Source organism: Oreochromis aureus, linkage group 2, assembly GCF_013358895.1.
Source record: "Oreochromis aureus strain Israel breed Guangdong linkage group 2, ZZ_aureus, whole genome shotgun sequence".
Taxonomy (NCBI): Eukaryota; Metazoa; Chordata; class Actinopteri; order Cichliformes; family Cichlidae; genus Oreochromis; species Oreochromis aureus.
Window position 1 is genome coordinate 23,232,700 of NC_052943.1, and position 21,215 is coordinate 23,253,914.

The 21,215-nt window shown below is 37.4% G+C and overlaps 2 protein-coding genes across 3 annotated transcripts; one reads left to right on the forward strand and one right to left on the reverse strand.

Annotated features, from left to right (window-relative positions):
• Positions 1-2,421: 2,421 nt before the first annotated feature.
• gask1b (golgi associated kinase 1B) lies at positions 2,422-10,453 on the reverse strand. The gene is made up of 4 exons (XM_031758934.2): positions 9,436-10,453; positions 8,306-8,523; positions 6,367-6,593; positions 2,422-4,036 (listed from the first exon to the last, which is right to left on the reverse strand). Exons 1-4 carry the CDS (start codon positions 10,322-10,324, stop codon positions 3,829-3,831), a joined length of 1,542 nt encoding a protein of 513 aa, XP_031614794.1. The 5' UTR covers positions 10,325-10,453; the 3' UTR covers positions 2,422-3,828.
• Positions 10,454-11,215: 762 nt separating this feature from the next.
• tmem144b (transmembrane protein 144b) lies at positions 11,216-20,370 on the forward strand. 2 transcript variants are annotated; one of them, XM_031757935.2, is made up of 12 exons: positions 11,216-11,420; positions 11,536-11,709; positions 11,868-11,972; positions 12,418-12,517; positions 12,645-12,725; positions 12,879-12,957; positions 13,145-13,224; positions 13,818-13,936; positions 14,127-14,246; positions 17,996-18,093; positions 19,572-19,625; positions 19,848-20,370. In XM_031757935.2, exons 1-12 carry the CDS (start codon positions 11,345-11,347, stop codon positions 19,929-19,931), a joined length of 1,170 nt encoding a protein of 389 aa, XP_031613795.1. In that variant the 5' UTR covers positions 11,216-11,344; the 3' UTR covers positions 19,932-20,370. The 2 variants fall into 2 exon arrangements, with proteins under 2 accessions (XP_031613795.1, XP_031613789.1); XM_031757929.2 differs by having other exon boundaries at positions 11,217-11,420; positions 11,868-11,990.
• The last annotated feature ends 845 nt before the right edge of the window (positions 20,371-21,215 follow it).

Here is a 21,215-nt window from a genome sequence, read left to right on the forward strand (position 1 = left end):
ATGTGTAAAGGGATTTTTCACAAGTATCCAAATCACCACTAACTAAACTATTTCGTTTGGTTTCATTCTTACCTGACAGAGACCCATCTACTTTTACATATTTAAATTTGAGCAACAGTGAAAACTCAAAAAAAGATTTGTTTTGCTCATTGACTTATTTGTGTCAGAGGGTTATCGAATTACACTATTTATTTCTTAAAACTAAATGGCAAAAGTGACCACTGATGCACTGACTGACACAGGATAACAAGTTTGGCATTTTAATAATTAGCTTTGCACAAAAGCTGCCGACATAATAACAGGAAAAACTATATTGTTTGGAAAATAGCTGAAATAAACTGAAGTCTGCTTTAAAATGAATAATATGATGGAGAAAATGTCTGTACTGTGCTGAAGCTGAGAATGGATTTATGAAAGGAGATGGATGTTTTATTGGCTGACAAGTGATGGGAAATTTAAACACTCAGTGTGAGAGTGTAAGACTTGTAGGATGAGATATTTCCAGTCAGGACAGCTGAGTTAAATCCTCTTGAACTTTTTTTTAAACAAGAACAGAATGTGATTAGACGATCCTGGCAGCACGCCAGTCCTGTAAAAGAAGTTTGTACATGCTGGTAAAGTAATCAGAAAAGACGGTGGTTTTTTGTCATGCTTTGTGTGAACCATGGATCTCCAAGCTGCAGATTGTAAGTATTTTTGGTGAAGGAAGCAAGTGTTGGCATGACTTTATCTGAGACATGTTGGCATCTATTCAAACTCTCTTCTTAATTCCTTTATCAGCATAAGGGGAATGTCCTTCAGCAGCGGTAGAGTCAACATGGCAGGAGCATTTTGTTGTGTCTATGGGCTTTTGTGTTGAGGTAGACAAAAGTGAGACAATCCGTTGAGTTTTCTTGCTATCGCTCCATGTAATCTACCTCTTGAGTGTTCCCACAGTAACCTCCCAGGTGCTGTATCTTAGCACAATGAAGTGCAGTGTAATGCTAAAGAAGTTTGGGATACTAGAAGACATAAAGGGGTTATTAAAAAGCTTGCAATAGATAATAAGATTTGTAAGCCTTAAATTACTGTATTAATTTTGCTTGGAAACATGGTATTAGGAATGGGCTTGGTATAACGTTCCCCAAAATGTCATGGGGAAATGGGGAAAATACTTGTTTTTATTATTTATGTAATAATTTCATATATTTCTGCCCATAAACTGTCAAGTAACTCAGGAAAAGCTGTTAACCTGTTACAAACGGCCTACTATTCTAAATTACTAGGTGTAAGCTATGCAAAATAAATATTGGCTAATATTTGTTTGTTTGTTTCTGTTTGAATTCAGTCGTATCATCATTGCCAGTGGGCACTGAATTTGTATTTATTAACATTTTTTACTTTTATTTATTTATTTTTGATACAGTCAGACGACAGCAAATGCTAGAAATGAGAAAAGTGATGTCATCAGGGTTGATCCAAGGTCACAGCAATAAAGAACTCTTCTGTTGGGATCTTGTTTTTAGCCTGGCCTGCCAGCTGCCAGCTGGGCACAGCTTCGAAGAACCATTTCAAATTACTCTCAAATTCCATACCCCCATGGAAACAAGAGGAAGAGCAAAACCCTAACTTGTGATAAGGAGAGGAGGTGAAGACAGAAAATGCAACTTTAACATAAACAGAGTAAAAAGGTTGGTTCAAACAGTGTAAACAAGTGTGAACCTGACAGAATAATGTTATAAATTCAACAAGCCTGAAGATAAACCTTACAAGCTTTCCTAAACCTCTGCACAAACGATCCTCTTTATTAGCTAATTTAAAGCACAAACTGTTTCTCTATATGTTTGTTGTTATTGTGAAAAAGAAACGTATATGCTTTTTGCCTACTTGAAGATACTTTAACTTAAAAAGCTACCTGTAACGGCTTGACCTGTATTACTATAAACATGTTTTTGTTTCTTACACTTATATTACCAAATGTAGGTACAGGAGCAAACTGACTGGTCCAGCTCTTGCTGGAGGGGTTTTTCTTGGACAAACATCCAGAGCCATAAAACCCACTGACAAACTAATGCAGGTGTAGAGGGTTAAAACAACAGCCCAGTGAATGCGAGGCACGAACAGGAGAAAATAGCCCACAAAGCCCTATCGACTCTATTTCTGAGAGCCCAAAGAATAGTGTTTACAACAGCTTGAAAAGCACACTCCACACTCTGGATCAGATTTCTGAGCCACAGACTGTTTCTCTCTGTGCCTGATTGATATCAAGTAGAAATAGGTAGGAAAAATGCAATTGCTGATACATTTTATAGATTAAATGTGATTATGATAACTCTTTGATTGTGGCTTTGTTATCTACGACAAAATCATTTTCAAACCATATCTATAATCACAGTAAAACATAATTATGTTTATGCATAACTCACTCAAGAAATATAAATCTATCAGCAGTAATTACTTTTATTGATGTATCCCACATTCAAATTGCACTACCAAATACAAAAAGAAAGAACAATAATAAATAAATGTATCAGTACATCATATTTAAAATAATAGTGCATATACACTCATGTGAAAAAGACAGCTTACATGATTCACAGGACTATGAAAAACTGAGTACACCCTTACTGCTTCCCAAGGAATTAAGATGGTAATCAGCCACCAGGTGCTGCTAATCAAATGCACTTGATTAAATGATCATCACCACCATTATAAAGGCAGAAGATCCTAGTCTGGAGCATTCAGATTTACATAAGCACAATCAACAATCGTGTATGTTCATGACCTGTTTAGAAGGATTGACGGGAAAAAAGCCTTTTCCCTTCTAAAAAGAGCACATCAGCACAGCTGAGGTTTGCAAAGTTACATCTGAATGAATCACAGGATATCTGGAACACTGCACTAAGTAAAAAACATCAGGAGAAGCACTTCATACCAACCATCAACTACCAACTGTCATGGTGGTGGAGGGGTTATGGCTTGGGCTTGTTTTGCATCTACAGGATTTTGGATGCAACTTGAAGTCACTGAGTGGCCCCGATCACTGCCTGTGGAACTGGCAGCTTGCACATCTGAAAAGGCACTATCAGTGATAAAAGACTTATAGTTGGATGAATGTTCCCATTCAGGGGAATTGAATATATAAGCTAAACTGCATAATGCATCTATTGCAACAGAATGGTTTTGTATTAGAAGAGACTGGGACCTGAACTGCAGTTCAGACATTTCACCAGTTTAACACCTAAAGTACTACAAGAAAACCCAGTGAAACAAACCGTCTCTTAACTTTTTTGGGATGTGTTGTTGCCATCAACTTCAAAATGAACTAAAGTTTTTCTTAAAAATGTTTATTTTCTCAATTTAAACATTGATGCTTTCGATGTTCTATTGTGAATACAATCTGTTTTTTTAGATCTACAACTTACTGCATTCTTTTTCATTTACATTTAAAAAGCATCCAACTTTTCTGGGATTAATGTTGTATATATCGGAACGCATTAGATTTTTGCTGCAACTTTCTACAAGGTGAACTATAGGGCGTACTTGGTTTTTCACAGGAGTGCATGGAATCCTGTACAAACTTTTTTTTCCCATCATCATCATTATCATTATATGACTTTTGATCTTCACGTGATCATTTATAGTCACTGTGTCCATGCCCTAATTGTGACAATAAGTGAGTGCCTAAATAACTGGCAAGGCAAAGTTTCTTAGCTTTAGTAAAAAAAAAAAAAATGATATAATTTTAAAAATTGTCACACATCTGCTATTATTCTTATCCCAACCAACCTATAAAATGTTCGGGCATAAAGCCCCCAATGTCTTATAAAAGACAAAGATTTATCTTCATCACACATTCATTGATATCACTTTGATCCCATGGGCATTGATATAGGTGAGGAGGACCTTTGCTCGCCTCTCGATAACATCAATTAGCTTGTCAATGCCCTGTCGACCCCCTTGGCTTTCCCAGTATGTCTCGTCAAGGAACAGAGATTGAAGGAGTTTTTCTCTTAGTTTTCTGGTTTTCAGCACAGACACAGCTTGCTCTGGAAACCTAGAAAGGCATAAGAGGAATCAGGAGGAAGTGTAGTCACACTGTAATACTGTGCAGATTCTATACATTAAACATAAATATTTAAAAGGTAACTACCTCTAACCATGTAGCTATTTATAGGTTATTTCTTGACATTTGGTCTTCTTTGCAGAATGGAATTAGTCTAAAACGTAATTCTTTATAGATATGGTAAACATAGGGGGTGACATTGTGATTAGCTAAACTGCAGTCCCTCTGGTCTGAAGATGCCAATAATAACAGAATGTTTTACTAAAGTTGACAATTAAATAAATTTGTGGAAGTGCCAAACCCATAAAAAATAATTAAGAGATGGCAAAATTAAATTTCTGTATTTTATACCAAGTGGTTATGACAGGTTGTCTTTGTACATCAGCAACCTTGAAATCTGAAATGTTTTTGCTTTTTTCTTCTTGGCAGTAAAAACTGCATTTATACAATCACATAACTGGAGGTTTGTGTAACAAAAACATCACTTAAATCAAATGACAGGTTACTCATACTTTTAGCGCATGGATGGGATTTTTTTGACATTTTAATAGCTTTTGAGTGGGTAAAAGCTCCCTTCATACAAATGAAATGAAAAGTGAGAACTGTATATCATGTGAAGCAATTGGTTCCAGCAGTCAGGATTGGAGTGTTTGGTTTTTTGGTTTGGTTTTGATGGAGGACTACATATCAGTAAATTCCATCTCATGTGATTTCAACAACAAAACAAAGCCTGGCCTACTCTGTACGTGATGACTGTGAATGAACAATGCTAAAAGTTAAAGTGGTGCTCTTACTTAGAGATAGTGTTTTGTGATTTAACTTTTAAGTGTAGTTTGTGCCTGTCTGGAAACAAGATTCACCTTAAAGAAATGTTTGAATTAGAAAGAGCCATGAACAGACTGCTATTTATTAAATGAGTTTAGATTTTTACGCATTTATATTTTTCAGATAAACTTTGTATCATCACTGCTCAGAATTCGCTTAGAATAAAATGTCAAACATTGGTTTATTTAGCTTTGAGAAAAGTCAGCGAGATAAAACCTCTTCTGATCTACATGAAATTATAGATCATAATAGATTAGATATTTACTGAATCCTATGATCTTTCATCGTCTTTTATTTAGAATTTAGCTTTTATGGCTTTATCTTACTTGAATGCCAGAATGGAAGTTACAATTCTGCTAATGAAAACAAGGATTCACATTATGTGTCACATTCACAAATGTGTCCTTGCCATACCGCAGATTCTCTGCTGTCTCCTCAGTGAATCCCTGATTTATTGATCAAAAAGATGGATGAAATGAAAGGGATGCCTGTGGAGTGTACGTTTACAAATCCACGTAGACCTGTGGTGCATAAAGCAATGTGTTCTCATCATGGGACGTCTAATAATGCAGAAGGTGTCTTTTGGCATGTGTTTCTTCACAAACTGCACACTCGACTCACAAACTACCGATTTTTTTTTTTTTTTACCTTTAAAATATTGTAACATTATAAATTTTAATTGAAAAATTTAAATCATAAAGTACACTTTTGATTTTAAAAAGTTAACGATGCAATCTTAGAAATTCACAACCTGCAGTCACTGATTTGTGTATGGGTTGGCCAATTACTGTGAACCAAATTCAGAGTTTCTGAGCAGCTTTGGCATAGATCCCAGATGGAGATTTAAATATGCTTGTTGAGTGTGCTGGAATTTTTCAGCTATGTTGTCAGGGGCGGAAATGAGAAAAACAGCTGCTGAAAGCAGCTGAATCCAGACTGTCCACAGATGTTCCTATTCTGTGTGGACATTTTTTATCTCAAAAAATAAATACCAATAGACAACTCAGGGTCATTGTTTTAAATGTTGTGATTTTTTTTATAAATTTAGAAGACTGTCTGACAAATTATTACTTTTAAACAAGCTGATCTATATGTAACAGTAAACTGGATTTACACAATTACTTGTTGCTTTTGAGTTTCACTTCAGTTTTCAGTGTGTAATTATTTTAAAGACATTAAAGCTCAAACAACACTTGTAGTATAAACAGCAGCTTTATCAGTTGAAGGACATGTTTAAGCCCCTGGCCTTTATTAGAGTCATTATTATGCCTCTATTCTTTTTCTGATATATAATTATTTGTAAACATCTGATAGAAATTAATTTGATCTATAGCTCATAATAAACAAATCATGTAATCTATTTCATTATTCAACACTGCCCAAGAGATTAAAGCTGTGAAATTTATAGTATTTAGTATTATATAATGTTTTTAGGTTAATTAATTATTCATTCATTTATTTATTTTAGCATGTTCACCCTTTAGCTCCAAACTTACTCCTTGATTCCCGCCAACAGCCTGAAGTCCAAGTTGTCCTCATTACGGTCAAAGAATCCCTTGTTGTTGTTGAAGACCAGGTGTCTGGGGTTGTGGCTCCTGTAGATGATGTTTTCTAGCTGTATGTGGTTGGCATCTTGACATTTAGCATGGTAACCCAGTTCAATGCACACATCCTCCTGCCGAGGCCTGAACCCACAGCAACCCTGGTCCAGGCGGTTGTTAATCTAAAAATACAGTTCACATTTCTTCATTAAATGATTGGAGATGGTGTTTTGAGACTAAGAGTGCAGTTCAGAGTGGCATTAACAGAGTTTTCTTATTCAAGGGGTTTTCTTTCTCGTTTTTATATTTGTAATGACAAAGGTAAGCACAGTTTTACTTTGAATGGGCTTACTTTGAATTTTTGATGATCTGTCTTTATCATGATCTAAATAATAATTTCACGAAAAGATAACATTCAGCTGGCAGTGAAAGCATAAAGCACAGGTGTTGAACTCCAGGCCTCGAGGGCCGGTGTCCTGCAGGTTTTAGATGTGTCCTTGATCCAACACAGCTGATTTAAATGGCTAAATTACCTCCTCAACATGTCTTGAAGTTCTCCTGAAGCCTGGTAATGAACTGATCATTTGATTCAGGTGTTTTGACCCAGGGTGTTATCTAAAACCTTCAGGACACCGGCCCTCGAGGCCTGGAGTTCGACACCCCTCCCATAGAAGAACAAACCTAGATGCTGGCAATTGCAGTGACTATATTGTACCACTAGTTTACCGGACATCAACATCAACTAGTCATGTAGACTGCTGAGTCACATGACTGTACAGGAAACTCACTTAAGTATATCAGGCTTCTCCACAGGGAATGACAACCCTATATTTAGCTACAGCCCTCATCCATTCTTAATCCTTTATGTGAAATCATTTGAGTTGTGGAGGTTTCAGACAGTGCTGTCAGAGTAAGACAAGCTGAAATGTCACACATAGATTTAGATGGGACTACATGCTGCTCACAGGCGTGGTTTTATAAGGCCTGGGGTTTAGGGTAACCTAGATGAATAAGCATCCGTAAGGCTTTGAATCTGACAAAAATGAAATACATCCTTATTACCTTCCAAACAAGCATCCACACAGCTAATAGTACTAAAGCAGAGCTTTTCCAGAGCTGTCATAGAAATACAAATGTTAGTTGTAGCTTGACTTGATGAAAATTAGAATTTATTAGTTATTTGAATATCTAAGAGGATTGTGTGCCTTAACAGTGTAAGGTGCTGGTGTGTTAAATTTAACAGAAAACTAAACGGCCATAATAATAACAATTATAATAATAATAATAAAATTAGACTAAAAAACATTGAAAGTTATCATTGATTTAAAAGTTTATTTTATTTGAAATACAAAACAAGGCAAAAAAATATCGACATTCTCAGTGTTAAAAAAAAAAAAAGTACTTTTGTGATAAGAGTGGAGTTTCTATTCAGTTCACTAATGTCTTTGACAAGATGTTTTGTAACAATGAGGCAAAATATGTGAATGATCAAAGTTGTGCCACCATGACCTCAACAGACAATTTAACTTTAAAGATTGTCAGTGTTTCTGAATCAGTATTTTAAGATTCTTCAGTCTACTTTGGTTTCTCTGTCATGATTAAGGGGTAAAATGAGTCATTCTTATAAAATGTGTCCTTTGTCCCAAAATGTGATTTACTGAGGCCTCCCACACAGGAAGCAAGAGCTCTATGCAGCCACATGACAATACCTCTGAGAATTGTTTTTCGTAATCAGATATTGGAGCACATTGCTGTTGACAAATACACATTACTAATCGTTCATGAAGCATTTTTGAAATTGAAAAAAAGGAGGAATTAGTGTCACAATTAGTTGAAAAGTAGAATTTGTTAAGTATTCTGCCCTAATCACAATAAAATTTTCTTTAACAGTTACCTGTAACAAGAAGTCAAACAGAGCAAGTTTGCTCCATTCATAGTGATGAATTGTAGAGCAGCCAGAATCAGACTTTGGGCTGATGTTTTGTTGCCAACATCTCTGTTTCAGGGAGTTCTGGTACTCCCCCCATGTTAATTTCAAACTGGTCAAACCTGCAGCAAGGCCTGCTGGGTATAGAGATGCATCCCATGACACAACTGGACAGGACTGCCCATCTAAAGAGGGAGGAAAGAATAATTACACGCTTAGATTTTAGCAGCTGTTTCTGTTATTAACCAGAAAAAGTCTATAAACACTTTTTACACTCATGTTACCAGAACTTATCCCCTGTGATCATGACAACTGTCCACACATGGATTATCTCATTTGCATCCCAGGACCAAACAATGAACTAACTCATAAACACATAAAAATATTTCTAAATGTATTATGCTAATAATAAAAAAGAGACACAGACATTTCCCACAGATGGAAAAAATGGTTATGCAAGAAAATGAGGAAAGAGGACAGAGGTATCTTGTCACTAGCTGTACATGGCCCCCAAATCTGTTTAAACCCTTGTGCTGACACTTTGTGAAGTCATAATGTAAAATACATTATTTTTTGCACTATTTATGAGAAAGAAGGATGTTAGTACTTTTTGGTCCTCTCTTCCCCGAATATGTATATAAAATGTGTATTCCCTCAGTTTTGGTTCTTTCTTTACTATTAATGTTATAAAATGACAATGAGCAATATGAATACTGTTTTGTTTTTTTTTTCATTGAATATGGCTGGATTATGTTGCTCAATGACTTTTTAAAAAAAAAAAAAATCACGTCCACGATGACACAATGTGCAGGTGAAGTTTTGGGGTCCACCTCCCAAGCCTGCATGAATCTGTGTTTCACATATGCCCCATCAGTGGGTTAAGGTAACAAATAAAAAGTTTTTATGGTATGGTTAATCTGTAGGTTGCAGTTTCTGTCGCTATATCAGTGAATATTGTAGTGACATTTGCACAGTATATTCTTAGCATGATAAAAAACAAACAAACAGGCAATCTAGTTAGAATAGCCATGAACAAAATAGTATATTTTTAACAAGGGTCAAAAAGGAAAACTTTGTCCATGTGCTTGATGACCTACCGTATAAAAAGCGAAATTTTCTGCTTACAGCTGGCAACGTCCTATTAAGCCCCAGCACTCTGTCCAAATGAAAAGCAAAAACCTCTGTGTTATCCACCGGGTTGTGGATGACTCCACATGGCCCTCCGCATACAGTGCTCGTTTTTGCGTGCTGTTGGTTTGACTGTTGAACGTTTGTCTCACCCTCAAATATCAGAAGCGAATGACTGTCTCCATGAGAGACTTCTTTCACGCGCAAAACTTTGGCATCGGCAAGAAAGCGCATGGTTTTCACATCCTGTGCGCTGAACCATGGTGGCGGCCTTTGACTGTATATTCGAATTGAACTAATCTGAGAGTCTGCTTCTTCATGTTTATAAATTTTATGGCTTATATCCGGTGATTTATAATCAACATCCATGGTTTCTTTCCTTGAAGGTATGGGTGCAAAGTTGCGCATAATTTGTACCGCATCCCCCTCCAAAGTGCGAAGTTTTTCCTCTGTAAAAGACAGATTGGAAGACTTATTTCTTCTCGCTTTTCTCCTTACTTTGGGTCGGACTGTACCTCGTATATGTGCTGGTTTACGACGCTTAGTCTTTAAGGTTATGTACACCACGTTGTAGCGGGTCGGGACCATGAAGCTCGCATCGTTCTGCGAGTCTGGAGAGTGTGGCTGGCCACCGTTGATCTCCAAATTATACAATCCACGGGTGTGCCGGTACTTCTCCTCATCAATCCTTCGGCTCCGGTGCAGTTGCGAGTATCCAACTTGTGAAAACACAAAAAGCAGATAGATTACACAGACAGACGCAATTATCAAACTTCTTTTTGAAAGAGGGCACCTACGAAAGTTGCCGGTCAGTTTTAGAATAGGGAAACTTAGCCAACAAAAGTCAGACTTCCCCATTAGAATTTATGTCATTATCACGACTTTGTCCTTTTTGCGCCAAACTCTTACTGGGGAGGAGCGCAAAACTTCCGAGGATTTCTGTGAATAGAATGGAGCACACAACTGCGCAGTGGATGGAGGGTCATGCTTGGATACCACCCTTCTCGGAAATGAGAAGCAATTTAAACCTTATAGTTTTTTCTCCCCTTCTCTTCGGGTACAGACTTGGCCAATTAGAGCGTGAATTAGGGCTATTATGTTTTTGTTTTTTGTTTTTTAATGAATCAGTCAGCCCCGAAAATAAAACACACCCAGACCATGTGATATTCAAACTTGATAAAGTGCACTGCAATATCCCTAAAGTTAACCTTTAGTATTTGTATGTCCCTCTATCAAAATCCACATCGAAGCCCATTAGGGTACACCGCAAGTCCTTATGAAGGTTTATAAGGTGTAATACGTAATACAAATGTTTTTTTTTTTAACTCACACGAGCTTTAGACATATTTTACAAAAAAAAAAAAACTATAAATAAGGAAGTTAAGCACTACACAGCATATTAACTAGGTTGAAAATGAAATAGTTTAAACCTAAATATTTGATCGCTTATGTATTATATGTATGCGTTTCAGGCGACATCTGGTGGTGTACTGTCCTAATTCTTCATGGCAACTCCCAAAGCTGTTTCCGTCGTGGAGACACAATAGCAGTAAAAAATGTCTTGATGTGTTCGGAGAATGTGGGGTGGGCGCGCCAGTCCTATAAATAAGCAAGTACGATAAACAGCATTATTATATATGTCATAACATAAATTACCCCAGAAAAACAGACATGATGACAAGCCCTCATGGTTGTGTGGTTTCTTGTCTGTAAGTATACGCGTATATGCGCTACATCCCCTGCAGCTGTTGTGTGACTAACTGATTAGATAACTGGCAGCACCTGACTGACTTACCACTGCAGACACAGACGGCCTCCAGCAATTTTTAATGTTGTAGACCTGAATTATCAAAAGCAAAACAAATATTCTGTTTTAACATGCTCCGAGCAAAATTCTTACTTTTGCTTTTATTCGTTGCTGCGTTATTGATTGCGAGCTGTCATATCGCTGAAGGTTTGTAAAGTATAATTGGTCTGTGATGAATACGGGCTGCGTGTGGTTGCATTAGGTTGGCTTTTTGTTTGAAGTCAGATTTGTTCTTTAACCTCTTGCTGTAAAAACTTTACAGGTGCAGAAGATGGCTGCAAAAATGATGGAGCTGGTGAACTGGAATCATTTAATATTACTTGTAACTCATCTAGGGCTATCTCACATTTTGCCTATGGAATTACTGCAAATATGGCTGCTATATTTTTGTATGGAAGCAACTTCGTTCCCATCAAAAGAGTAGAGACTGGCGATGGTGAGCATACAATTGTTTATTTTTTTGAGAGTTTGAATATTCTTATTTGTGTTATTTTTGGACGAAAGCTCCATTTTAAATGTTTACTTTTCAAATGAGGAAAATCTACACTATTTGGGAAAGTTTTGAGATCATTTATCTTTGTGTTTTATTTACAGGCATGTTTTTTCAGTGGGTTACCTGTGCAGCAATATGGGTTGTATCTATGTTTGGAGACTTGATGCTTCAGTCACCCAAGTTCTGCCCATTTGCAATGCTTGGAGGTGTGCTTTGGGCCACAGGTATTGTGGAAGTTGTGGGGGGGTTTGATTTTTTTTAATTTAACAACATATAGTATAATGCTAAAGGTTCTGGAAACTGGACCCTGTGGTCCAGCTGGATATTGTCCTTGATTCCTATTTTTCTAGTTCATCGTAAAATGAGGTTATTGATAGTCCCCTGTTGGAGATGTGAATAGTTTTAGGGGTGAAATCAGTAGATGAGGAGATGAGGGTAGATGGCTTGTGCCTGAATTGAGGCTGGGGTTTGGGGAATACTTCAGAGGGGACTGGGAATGGCTCCTGGGTCAGTTAGACTCCATGTACTAATGAGAAGTGAATAAATAAAATATATTTTTGCATTCAGATATAGCAATGGAAATGGTGCAATCCTAACTTTGTCAGTAACATTTACATGTTAACTTCTTCCATCTATCCATATGGTCTACAGGAAATGTAGGAGTTGTTCCATTTGTTAAAGCCATTGGCCTTGGTCTTGGCATCTTAATTTCAGGATCCTCTCATTTGTTGATAGGCTGGGCCAGTTCAAGGTGAGTTGAGCTGAGTTAATGGAATGTACACTCTGGATCGAAAATAACATAATCCTGTCTTTGCATGACTTGGATTGAATGAAAAATAACTGAATTGGTCAAAGTTCACTGATTGTGTCTGTCCTAGATTTGGCTGGTTTGGGATTGCTGCACAGAACGTTTCGCGTCCAATATTAAATTATTGTGGAGCTGGGTTGTGTCTGCTAAGGTAAACCGCATTTGGAATTGTAATGACCCAGCCTGTGTTGTTTATTTACACCCCCCACCTCCCAAAAAAGTGATGGCTACTGTCTGCTGCTGTCATTTTTCGAATCATATCAGCTGGATGTACATGACTTTTTTTTTTTCTCCTTTGATTCAGTGGGCTGATCTTTTTCTTTGTGAAAGCGGATGTAAAGCTACTTCACAGTTCAGAAACAATTCCATTACTGATTGACAGAGTGAGTGTGTCACTGACTTAATATTTATTTTTATCAGCTTGTCGAAGTAGGTTGATTTCAGAAAATACATTTTTATTTTCTTCCTATTCACTCAAAGCAAATATTGCTTTTTCTCAAAGCCTGTCATCATTTTATCATGTATTTTGTGTGGTGCACATACAAATTGGGTCGATGTTTCTCTTTGCAGAGAACAAATTCAGGCAGTTATGGACAAAATTCCTCTGAATCCTGGATAGACACCATTGGACCAAAGAGCAAACGATTCATGTGAGCTCATCTCATTAGCAGCCCCTCAGCTGTGTACATTATTACTATTAGCATTTTTCATTGCTGACAAAGGGCTACAACAGACACTCTGTTATGGAATTTAAATTATAAATGAATGAATATCACTTTACACTTTTGAATTATTAAAAAAAGTAATAAAAAAATAAATCAATTTACATTACATCTTTTAAATAAGGGTCTTAGTTATTTGTTTAGAAGCTGCCTGCCAGTGTGGTTTTTAGGTGTAACAAGTTTTAAGTCATTACTTATAAAAACAGTTTCACACATGACAACTTTGCTCTTACTGTGAATTTGTTTTAGCAGCAGAAAAAAAAAACTATTAAAATGTGAGCACCAGGCTGTAAATGTAGCAGTCACAGTCGATATTCAATAAATGTAGAAAACACAGTGCAAAAATAACAACACTGTTGTGCTGTGTTTTCCTGCATATCCATTTATCCATGCACTGTCAGTTTTTATCGGCTCTTTGCAATATCTTGGAATTAACCACAGAAATTGAATGATGTATCAGTGGAGACTTAAAATGCATTCTTCATCCAGTTCCTCAATGTATCCTGCTTCCTTTTCACCAGTGGTTTTCTCCTTGCTGTTGTGGCGGGCCTCATGTACGCTTCCTCAATCATACCAGTCCTGTACATTAAGAGCCATTCGGTGCACCATGACAGCATGTTCTATGAAGCCAGTGTCTACGGTACGTTTTCTGTGTTGGATACCGCTTTATTCTGAACTTTTTTTTAAAAAGCTGCCTTGAAGGAAGCATTGAAAAAATAAATTTATCATAGATATAAAGATGGATCCAGTTGCTGGTTGATGAAATACCAGTCCCTCCTGTGAACCAGGTGTAACATTTCCAAATTAATTCCGTTTCCATCTTTTCACAGATCTCGACTATGTTCATGCACACTGCTGTGGTATTTTCATTGCAAGCACTGTGTACTTTGCCATCTACTGCGCTGCCATGAATACAAAGCCGAAGCTTTACTCCAGAGCTGTACTTCCAGGTAGAACGTTATTTCTGAAAAGGCACTCTTCCAAAGCCTATTGTATGACTGTGATCTTTAGTAATTAATGATTGGGCTGCTTTGAACAAATTAGTAATTCTACTCAGGTTACTGTGTGATGATTTGTTGTGAACAAGCAAGCAATGTGTATCCTTGAAGAGACTGAATTTATATTTTTAAATTACTCTAGCCTTTTTTTCTCCAGTGTTTATGAACATGCACTTTGTATTTTTTTTTTTTTTTTTTTTTTTTTTTTTAAAAAAAAGCTTGCTTCAGTAACTTTTTTCTTTTTACCCTTTTCCCATGACTGGAGGGGGGAATGTCAGTCCAAATTTTTCTAAAATTTAGATTCAGTGACATGAAGTTTCAGTATTTTAAAAAAAAAAAAAAAAATCAATTTCAAATTTTTTTTCCCAGCATTCTAATTTTGTTGTTTTTTTGCGATTTTTGTGATGTATGTATGGCAAAAAAAAAAGTGGAAACAAGCTTCCATAGTTTTGTTTACTTTCCCTGAGGGCAAGTTCACACCCTACTTGTCTTATACTGACAGTCGATCAGCGTCACCCTGTTATTATTTCTTATTGTGCCAGGTTGCCCTTTACTGTCACTGTTTCAATGGTCAGGGTTGTCAATTGGGCTAGACACGAAAAGTAAGACTTTACCCAAAAGTACACTGCAGGTCAATCTTGTGGGGAAAAAATCTTTTAAAGCTAATTTTAATCTCTTCCTATGTGGTTTTGGTACCTAGACCTTAGCAATAGTGAACATTCAAACAAGAAGGTATGGCAGCTCTTAGTGGATATTGTGGGTTTCACAAAATCTTCAGGACCTCTGTCAGGTTTTTTTTTTTTCCCCCTTCTTTTGTTAAATAGCAAATCTTATGACACCCTGTGGTGTGTGCCTTTTTAGAACCAAGCTAGTTCCAAAGGTACAAATAGGTTGGTGACAAACAGAGAACATGTGTGTCTACAACCTTGTCTCATTTGCTGCAGGAAAATATAAGGTAAAATATCAAAATGACAGTTCATATTGAATGCTTCAACACGTTAAAGTCGGCTTACCTCAGTCTGAATGCCAAAGGAAACCTTATTCGAATGAGACATCAGAAGCTTTGACAAAAACGGCTGTATTTAATCTCTTTAGGAGAACAGATTACATATTCACATTAAGACTTTAACCTTCACAAGTAGAAAGGTTTCCTTTTTTAAGCCTTAATACAGTTTAAAGGTCAAGTATTAATTCTTTGCTGCTGCCTCCATGAAATCTGTCGGTAGCTTTAAACTATCGATTTTCTTACTTTCTACCAGAGATGTTTTTCTGTGAACTTCGTCCACTTGGGGTTACTAGTATGTCTAATAAGAGCTCCTGCATGATTCTAAACCAGAAAAGAAGAATCCAATATTGAGGAAATGCAGTACTTTCCTTTGCTAAGCTGTCTGCTTTGTGGCATCTGTTTCGCAATCAGTAATGCAGATCACTGTGGTGGTGCATTTGCCATACAGCTACTGAAATTTGAATGATCTGCCATAGAGCTTCTCTTTTAAAAATATTAACAGATCTGGCTTTTTAACTCTCCTGTTATGTCGGTTCTTCAGGAACACCAGTGATGTTCCTGGGTCAGGTTGACCTGGGGAATGTTGACTTATCCAAAAGTCTCAGAAACCAAAAAAATTCCAATAAACATCTACAACATCTTATATCTAATTATAACTCTATTACTAACCATTTCAATCAATATTTGGTGTAATGGTGGTCTTTACCTCTCACAGATCATGGTTCAATGAGGATAATTTACTCATTTTTCAAAAAGATGCATTTTAAAACTTTTAATGTACGTTGAAAAGAGTTAGATTTGGCATTGGTTATTTAAAAATTTTATATTTCCTTTTATGTAGTGATGGAGATAACATGTGACATCTCTTCTGTTCTGGGACATAAAATCAAGACTAGTGACTTGAGGATTTGTATTGAAAGTCAACTTTATTTAACCCTTATGTTGTTATACATTTTAAAAATCTAAAAAAAAATTGTTAAAAGTATTACTTGTTTTCTGTATGAAATTTCTGCTTGGATAATAAAGGTAATCAACTTAGAAAAAAAATGGTTCATTTCACCTCAAATGTAAAGGTCGAGAATGCATGTGTTTATGTCTTTTGATGGGAACCCTTTCTGTTCCTCTTAATTGAGTGTGGGTGGAGTTTACCCACAGGAACAGAGAGTTCCCGTGGGCAAACTCCACCCACACTGAGTGGGCACTTGGTAGGGAAGGAGCAAAACGCATTGCCTGTAAGGGGTCTCTTTAAAAAAATGGTGAAATTCAATGGTCTTCATCCCCCAAATATGCGTCAGGCAGAACTGTCTGCAGAAAACATAATGACAGTGCCAGGGCCCAATACGATGGCACTGACTCGTGTGACAGACGTCAAGTCAGCTTTTGAGCTTGTCATGTCCAATTCAATACAGAAAATCATTCGTGAAATGACAAATTTAGAAGGAAGGCGTGTTTTGGGGGAGAAGTGGAAAGAGCTGGATAAAATGCATTTGCATGCATATTTGGGAGTCCTCATCCTGGTTGGGGTCTATAAATCAAAGGATGAATCAACAGCCAGTCTGTGGGATGCAGACACAGCCAGGGCTATATTTTGTGCCACTATGTCTCTGGAGACTTTTCACATTTTCTCCGATTTGATAATCGAGAGACGAGGGCTGTCAGAGAGTAGAGAGACAGCTGGCAGCTGCTAGGACAGTGTGGGACAAGTGGGTAGAGCAACTTCCTCTGCTCTATAACCCTGGCCCTAATGTCACAGTGCATGAAAGGCTAGTGGCATTTCAGAGGTCAAATATGACATAAAAATCTGATGCAAACACCAGCTATGCATTGAACATGCAGGATTACACTGGAAAGCTGGTTGGAGAAGCCTCAAAGAACAGGGCTGAACTTCCTGCTGAGCCCCTCAGTCTTCCATATTTGCCTTCACAGACATTACAACCCTGGTGTCTTATTGCCCCGAAAAAGATGAAAACTGTTGTGCTCATGAGCCGTTTGCACAAAAATTCTGAAATCGGCACCAGAGAGGACCAGAAACCAACTATGATCCTGGACTACAATGCCACCAAAGTGGGGAGTGGACAATTTGGACAAAGTCACAGGGTCCAACAGCACCAACTGAATGACTGCACACTGGTCATCTTTTACAACATGATGGATGTATCGCCCTACAATGCATGTCATTTGGATGGAGATCTTTCCTGAGTGAACATGTCAAAGCTGTACAAGAGGCGCATCTTCCTGGAGGAGGTGGGGAAGGTGCTGGTGAATGTGATACCACATATACAACGGAGGCAGCACATGCCAAGGATCCCAGTTGCTGCAGCAACAGTGAGGGAGATCGAGGAGAGGGCTTCACCCTCTCAAAATGTGCAACATTCATTTGCACAAAACACTCTGTGATGACATGTCCCTCATGTGCTGTGTAGACACATGCACCTTGTTCATTTCCACCTATTAAATTTTGTGTATTTTTGGTTCTAAACATTGCATATTGTTTACTATTACAATATGTGACGGCATGTCACTTGTGTCCTGTGGAGACACAGACACACACTGTGTTCATATTGCTAATCTCTTATTTTGGTTTTTGTTATTTTATTCCTTTAAAGATCAAAGGAATCACAGGAATTTTTGTTTGTTTGCTTTAATGCATTTTTACTCAAACATAAATACCTTACTGCCTCCTCTTGCTCTTCAGGTCTGTTGTCTGGACTGATGTGGGCAATTGGGACATACTGCTGGTTCCTGGCCAATAACTACCTGAATTCTGTCATTACATTTCCAGTTGTCACAGCGGTAAGTCCAGCATATTCTGACAGCTGGGTGGATTCGATTAATAAATACACATTTAAAAAATGAACACTGTAAAACCACTTGGACTGCAGATTGATATTGAAGGTTTTCACATTGTTCTGTAATAAATGAGTATTTTTTAAAAGAAGTTGGATCCAAAATACTGACATTTTAAGGGTGTTTACGGGTTTTAGGAATCTTTAGTGATCACATTGTTTTTTTTTTGTTTTGTTTTTTAAATCAACAAAGTGTGGTATAGTAAGCAATTAGGAAAAAATAACTTCAGCCAGTGAAAGAAATTAAATGAAGTTAAAATGCTTGAAAGGAAAGTTCAAAATCACATCATAAAAAAATACTAGGGGGGGGAAGAAATTTGCCTTATTAGTGTTTCTTTGCTGGTGATAAACAATACTATTCAAGAAGAAACGATAAACTGGAACTCAAGCGAATAAGTCAAAGAGAATGGGTGTGGGTTTTTTAGCCATGATTTGAAGACTTGAGGTAGATGACCTGACCTGCAGGGGGAGGTAGTCATGCACGCAATTTGCTTTCTCAGTGTTTTCTCTATTGGCGATTTGAAATATTTTAGTCACAAAGAAACAAGATTCATCCTCTAGGAACCCCCCCCCAAAAACCCAAAAAACGAGCCACTTGGAGGACTAGGAGGAGATTTTTGACCTAAATAAAAGGTGAATGGATCAATGAAACTCATCAAGTTATTCCTTGGGGCCAGATTTGATGACATTACAGCTAGTACTTGTTCAAATGTCAGCAACTTGTTGAAGTGAGAGTATATTTCTGCACTATTTTTAGCCGCTAGAGGGGAATACATTAAGCTGTGCGCTGTTCTTTCTTCAAGAAACAAGTTTGTACCTGAAAGTCAGAAGAGTTGACTGCCAATAAATAACATGAGCCCCTGGATACATTTGCATGTGGAAACAGGTGTAAGGGCCTCTTCTGAAAAAGTATTACCAGCATTTAAAACTGAAAGATGCTTCTTACTTTCTATTGTATGGATGGATGTAAGTCATATTCATTGCAGGGGCAGGGTGGGGTGGGGAGGAGGGGTTGATAGAGTTAAGATTTGCAGCTTTCTCACCAAATTCCATTTCCCCAGAAGCAATGTAGCTGGGACAAAACATGTTGCAATAAGATCAATTAAGTGTATCCATCATACATGGAGGAAGCCATTAGTGCTTAAATATCATAATTTAGATTATCTATTGCATTTAACTTTTAGTGAATGTTTGACGCGTATGCACAGCATAAAGTGCTAAACGGATCAGACAATGTCGGAACAAATTCTAACCCATTTATATCCTGCTCTTTTGAGCTGGTACTTTAGTTTCATCAAAATATTGTGTGCAATTCATTATCCTCACTTTGGCAAGACCTTAAAGTCAAAGTGAAAACAGATTAAAAGAAAATCATTTGAGTCAATGGTCTGAGCTCAAACAGGTTGTTTGGTTTCCTTTCTGTAGGGCTATGGTCTGGTTGCTGCTCTGTGGGGATGCCTGGTGTTTAAAGAGATTAAGGTAACGATCAAAATACTAGCTAGTCTTGTTTCTTGACTGTACAGTAGCTCAAAGGCTTGCATGTAAGAGTGCTGTTTACAAAGGGGAGTTTCTAAACAATATCAAGTTAAACTGCAGTTGATCAGGAAGGCATTTACCACCCCAAAAGGAAGAATTTTTAATTAAATGTTTCTGAGAAAAAGCAGACTAAGATGATTAACTTCTCCCACTTTCTTTCCACAGGGCTTGGCCAACTGCCTGATCTTCTCATTGGCCTCATGTGTTGTGCTGACTGGATCTGTGCTGACTGCCATATCAAATCTCTAATAATGCAGAACAGTCAAACATCTCATTTTCTCTATTTTTGTTTTCTGTATCAGTGAGGGGGAAAAGCAGTGTTTGCTTTTTTATAAATGCATTGAATCATGTTTAAAAGAATTGAAATCTAATTATAAACCTTTTTAGTTGCATAGCAGAAACCTCATGCTCTGCAGTTAACTGTTTGGAAAATATTTAAAGTGGATTTGTGTCTGGACTTTGAAAATATATTTGGTTTGTTACTAACAAACCGAATAACACAAATGTCACATTTAATGCATCACACAGCAGCTGCAGTTTTCACTAATCAAGACTGGCTCTTCCAGCAGTGCAGAGGTTGTGTGTGTGTATATGCCACTGAGGTCTGCTTTACAGATGTAAGATAAAGATGGTCAATGCTAGACTGAATATTGCGAAATTGCTATTAAAACACTTGAAATTCCACCAATGGCATCTCTCACATTCCCTGGGGTTTGTATGCAGAAAAACATGGTCAACATGTGCTTGATTTCTGGGATGGAATAGCTGGGAGGGAGGACAGAACGTGTGCTTCACAGAAGTGGTTTTATGGCTTTATTTGATAGGTACAGGAAAGCGGAGGGCGAGGGAGAGGGAAGACGACATGCGGCAAAGGGCCGCAGATCAGACTCAAACCCGGGCTAGCTGCTTTCAGCCATATGGCTGCCTCCTTTTCCACTGAGCTAAACCAGCGCCCTGAAAATGCCTTTCTGAACGTGGTGCTAGATTAAACAATAAACATGATTTGTAGAGATTGATAATGGCTTTAACATGCCACACTAACACTGACCTTTTATTTTAATGATTAAAATGTTACTATAGCACTTATGACACTAGATTTTAGAGCTCAGTCTAGAAAAAACAGCTTGTGAGAACAGCGATCAAAATCACACTTCTTAGACTTTAAGCAGATTTTGAGGTGTTTTTTTGTTTTTGCTACCGACCCATGTTAAAAATGTCTTCTGTCAAGTTGACCAGTATACTGAAGCATGTAACACTCATTAGTAATTTAATATGTTCTGGTTAAAATCAAAGTTCTGAGTTTAATCTTTATGCAAGCAATGAACTTCACTAATCACAAAATTATTGGAGGTCTCTAAATCAAACTAATAGCTTGAGATGACTTGTAGTGCTTTCCATTTGATGTGTCAGATTGCTTGTACACTTTCATTGTGTGACACTGTAAGAGTTGCCATAGCGACAACCCTGAAGTTAGCGGCTGAGGCTGCTTCATAGTATTGGCCTCATCTGACTGACACAAGTTCATTTCCTTAC

Bases quoted from the DNA above. Each gene is read 5' to 3' on its own strand.
- gask1b (XM_031758934.2), bottom strand. From the start codon at position 10,324: ATGGGGAAGTCTGACTTTTGTTGGCTAAGTTTCCCTATTCTAAAACTG. The intron at 8,524-9,435 runs GTAGGTCATCAA...CTCCCTCTTTAG, and splicing joins AAAATTTCGCTTTTTATACG to ATGGGCAGTCCTGTCCAGTT. The intron at 4,037-6,366 runs GTAAGTTTGGAG...ATGCCTTTCTAG, and splicing joins CTGTTGGCGGGAATCAAGGA to GTTTCCAGAGCAAGCTGTGT.
- tmem144b (XM_031757929.2), top strand. From the start codon at position 11,345: ATGCTCCGAGCAAAATTCTTACTTTTGCTTTTATTCGTTGCTGCGTTA. The intron at 12,958-13,144 runs GTGAGTGTGTCA...TTCTCTTTGCAG, and splicing joins TTCCATTACTGATTGACAGA to AGAACAAATTCAGGCAGTTA. The intron at 13,225-13,817 runs GTGAGCTCATCT...CCTTTTCACCAG, and splicing joins CCAAAGAGCAAACGATTCAT to TGGTTTTCTCCTTGCTGTTG.